Source organism: Meleagris gallopavo, chromosome 20, assembly GCF_000146605.3.
Source record: "Meleagris gallopavo isolate NT-WF06-2002-E0010 breed Aviagen turkey brand Nicholas breeding stock chromosome 20, Turkey_5.1, whole genome shotgun sequence".
NCBI lineage: Eukaryota > Metazoa > Chordata > Aves > Galliformes > Phasianidae > Meleagris > Meleagris gallopavo.
The window spans coordinates 3409129-3412083 of record NC_015030.2 but is presented as its reverse complement, the minus strand read 5'-3'; the positions used below and the strand labels follow the sequence as shown (position 1 = coordinate 3412083).

Here is a 2955-nt window from a genome sequence, read left to right as displayed (position 1 = left end):
AAATCTCCCACACTGCATATAATAAATTAAAGAGCAGAGGGGACCAAAGTCAGAAATAAAAGGTAGTGACAGAACTGAGAATTTTAGAGAAACTCAGTCTAACCATTACATTATACTTCCCCTCAAGCACAGAACAACTTCAAGCACTCGTGCTTATCACGTTTACACTACAGAGGTTATTTTTCCCCTCTAAGTGCTGTGGAGCCAAAAGAAAATTTGTGCAACAAATTGTGTCAGAAGCCACCAACTGCCTTCCTCCATTCAGGAGGAAGCTGTGGCAGTGTGACTCTGCAACTGAGCATTGCTACAGTGCAGATTTTGCCATTTCTGAGAACTCAGATTTCTTTTCAATGCAAATGTGGATCCTGATGCTGCCTGGCGTACAGCAAAAGTTCTTTCCCAGCCCTTTTGAGACTTCCTTAGAATTCAATCTATGAGTGTGAGGTTCTGCAGATGAGACTGAAAAATTATCAGTCTCACTGTGAAATTACTACAGTGAAGAGCAAATATCAGCCCCGTTTAGGGACTATACAAAAGGAGGAGTTCAAGTCATGATTCCTCTTTCTCAAAGAAAATGCCAGAAAGAATTGCAGAATTCTCAGGTTGGAAAAGACCTTAAAAATCATCAAGTCCAATCACAACCTAACCATACTACCCTAACTAACAACTCTCCACTAAATCATGTCCCTGAACACCACATCCAAATGATTTTTAAACACATTCAGGGATGGTGACTCAACCACCTCCCTGGGCAGCCTATTCCAGTGCTTAACAACCCTTTCTGTAAAGAAGTTCTTCCTGACATCCAACCTAAACCTCCCTTGGTGCAACTTAAGGCCATTTCCCCTCATCCTGTCACCTGCAGTGAGAAGAGATCAACCCCACTCTCACTGCAATCACCTTTCAGGTATTTGAAGAGAGCAATAAGGTCTCCCCTCAGCCTCCTCTTCCCCAGACCAAACAGCCCCAGTTCCTTCAGTCTCTCCTCGTAGGCCATATTCTCTAAGCCCTTTCCCAGCATTGCTGCCTTTCTTTGGACCTGCTCCAGCACCTCCATGTCCTTTCTGTACTGAGGTGCCCAAAACTGAACACAGTACTTGAGGTGGGGCTTCACCAGTGCCGAGTACAGGGGCAGGATGACTTCCCTGGTCCTGCTCACCATTCCTGATCCAAGCCAGGATGCCATTGGCCTTCTTGGCCAGGTGGAAACACTGCTGGCTCATATTCAGCCAGCTGTCCATCAATACACCAAGGTCCCTTTCCATCAGGCAGCTTTCCAGCCACTCCTTTCCATGCCTGTGGGGCTGCCTGCCATTGTTGGTGACCAAAATGCAGGACCCAACACTTGACCCTATTGAAACTCATACAGTTTGCCTTGCCACATCAATCCAGTCTATCCAGGTCCCTCTGTAGTGCCTTTCTGTAGCATGATATATGCATCTCGTACTACAGGCTCCTTCAGGAATTCATTGATTCCTCTCTCTTAGCACAAGCTGTGAAATAAACTGAAGAACACTATGAACAAAGAAGTTAAAGAGTTCAGGGGGTGGAAGTCAGAAATAAAAGGTAGTGGTGAGAACAGAATTTTAAGGAGACTCAATCTTTCTTACAATACTTACCAACAAAGACAGACCAAGACCTGATGCCAGGTGACCTTGTCAGATGAAGAAGGGAACTTGTGCGGGTTTCAATCAACATGTACATCTTCAGGAGCAGCTCCCCACAGCCCAGTCTGACTCATGTAACCTTGCTGGAACAAAACAAAAATAGAAAGTAGAATTGTTGCTGATTCCAACACTCTCCCTTCCTAGCATGTTACGACTTCTTACCAAGTTTTTATCTGGACTACAATAGCACCCAGAGTGGGAACATGACCTTTTTCTCACAGGAAGAATAGCATGCACATTTTAAAAAGGGCAGACAAACAAAAACAGTCATGAGGTGGAGACTTGCACAACAGGAACCTGAACTACTTTCCAAGAAACTTTGCATTTTGGGAATAAAGTCTCTATTTGTTTCTATCCTTGCAGAAGAAAAAGTCAAAAACAAGAACCAGAAACATTAGTGCTGCATGAATTAGCAATTCTTCAGACTAGTAAAACAGCAAGTGTAATGCAAAGACCTTTGATGGCATTTTTGTACTACGTGCAGAGGCAGCCACGACAGACTGTGCTGGAGCTGAAGCAAGACAACACAGCCTTCTGCACCATAGATACCAGTTGTCCTCATTCCCCAAAACAGAACAGCAGGGTTACAGCCTCAGCCTGACAGCAAAGTGTCAGATAATGCCGTATACGGCATTCCCAGCTACCAAGCCTACTCCAGAATAGCAAAAGGAATTTCCAGCAATGCTCCGTTCCCCCCAGCAACACTATGCCTTCAAGCTAGACAGAAATTAACAACAGAGATCAAGAAAACAAGTACCTATTTAAAGACAGTTAAGAGCTGGGCAATTTCATGTAGCATTTACAGCATCCATTTACTCTCCACAGCATAAGATGCTTTGAATTCTGACATGACTGAGAACTCCAAACCCATCCTACGCTAACACTGCCAGCACAACCTAAGAACAGACGTGTACCAGGTGAAAGTGGCATTGGAACTAGCTGAGCTGCTCAGAATTGCCCCCAGAGAAAGGATTGCTTCTTATCCTGCAGTAAGTAGAGATGCTTGTTGTTTTTGTTATGGAGACTTCAGTCCAGGAAAAGCTGAGAAGGGCCCAACAAACACACAAAGTGCTGCACAACCCGGGCTGCGCTTCATAAAGGCACACACAGGTGAAAGCAAAACTCTCTCCCATCGAGAGAAATCCACACACCCAGTACTATTCAAACCGATGAGGGACACCCAAAGCGACGGCACAGCCGCGCAGATGGGTAAGTAGGGATACAGAAAGCAGGGAAACCCAACACAAGCGTCCCCTCATTCCCCCTCGCTCCCGCCTGCGGGGCCCCG

At 45.4% G+C, this 2955-nt stretch overlaps 1 protein-coding gene across 3 annotated transcripts in view; it reads right to left on the bottom strand.

The window, feature by feature from the left end:
- LOC100548208 (cytochrome b-245 chaperone 1) overlaps positions 1–2955 on the bottom strand; it is an 11228-nt gene that overhangs the window by 7216 nt on the left and 1057 nt on the right. For 2 of the 3 annotated variants that reach the window (XM_010721250.3, XM_003211415.4), the window contains exon 2: positions 1620–1750. In XM_010721250.3, the coding sequence (XP_010719552.1) occupies positions 1620–1704 (85 nt within the window). In that variant the 5' untranslated portion in view covers positions 1705–1750. Of the gene's footprint in view, positions 1–1619; positions 1751–2424; positions 2750–2955 lie in introns of those variants that run through there. The other variant, XM_010721251.3, reaches the window with a different exon arrangement.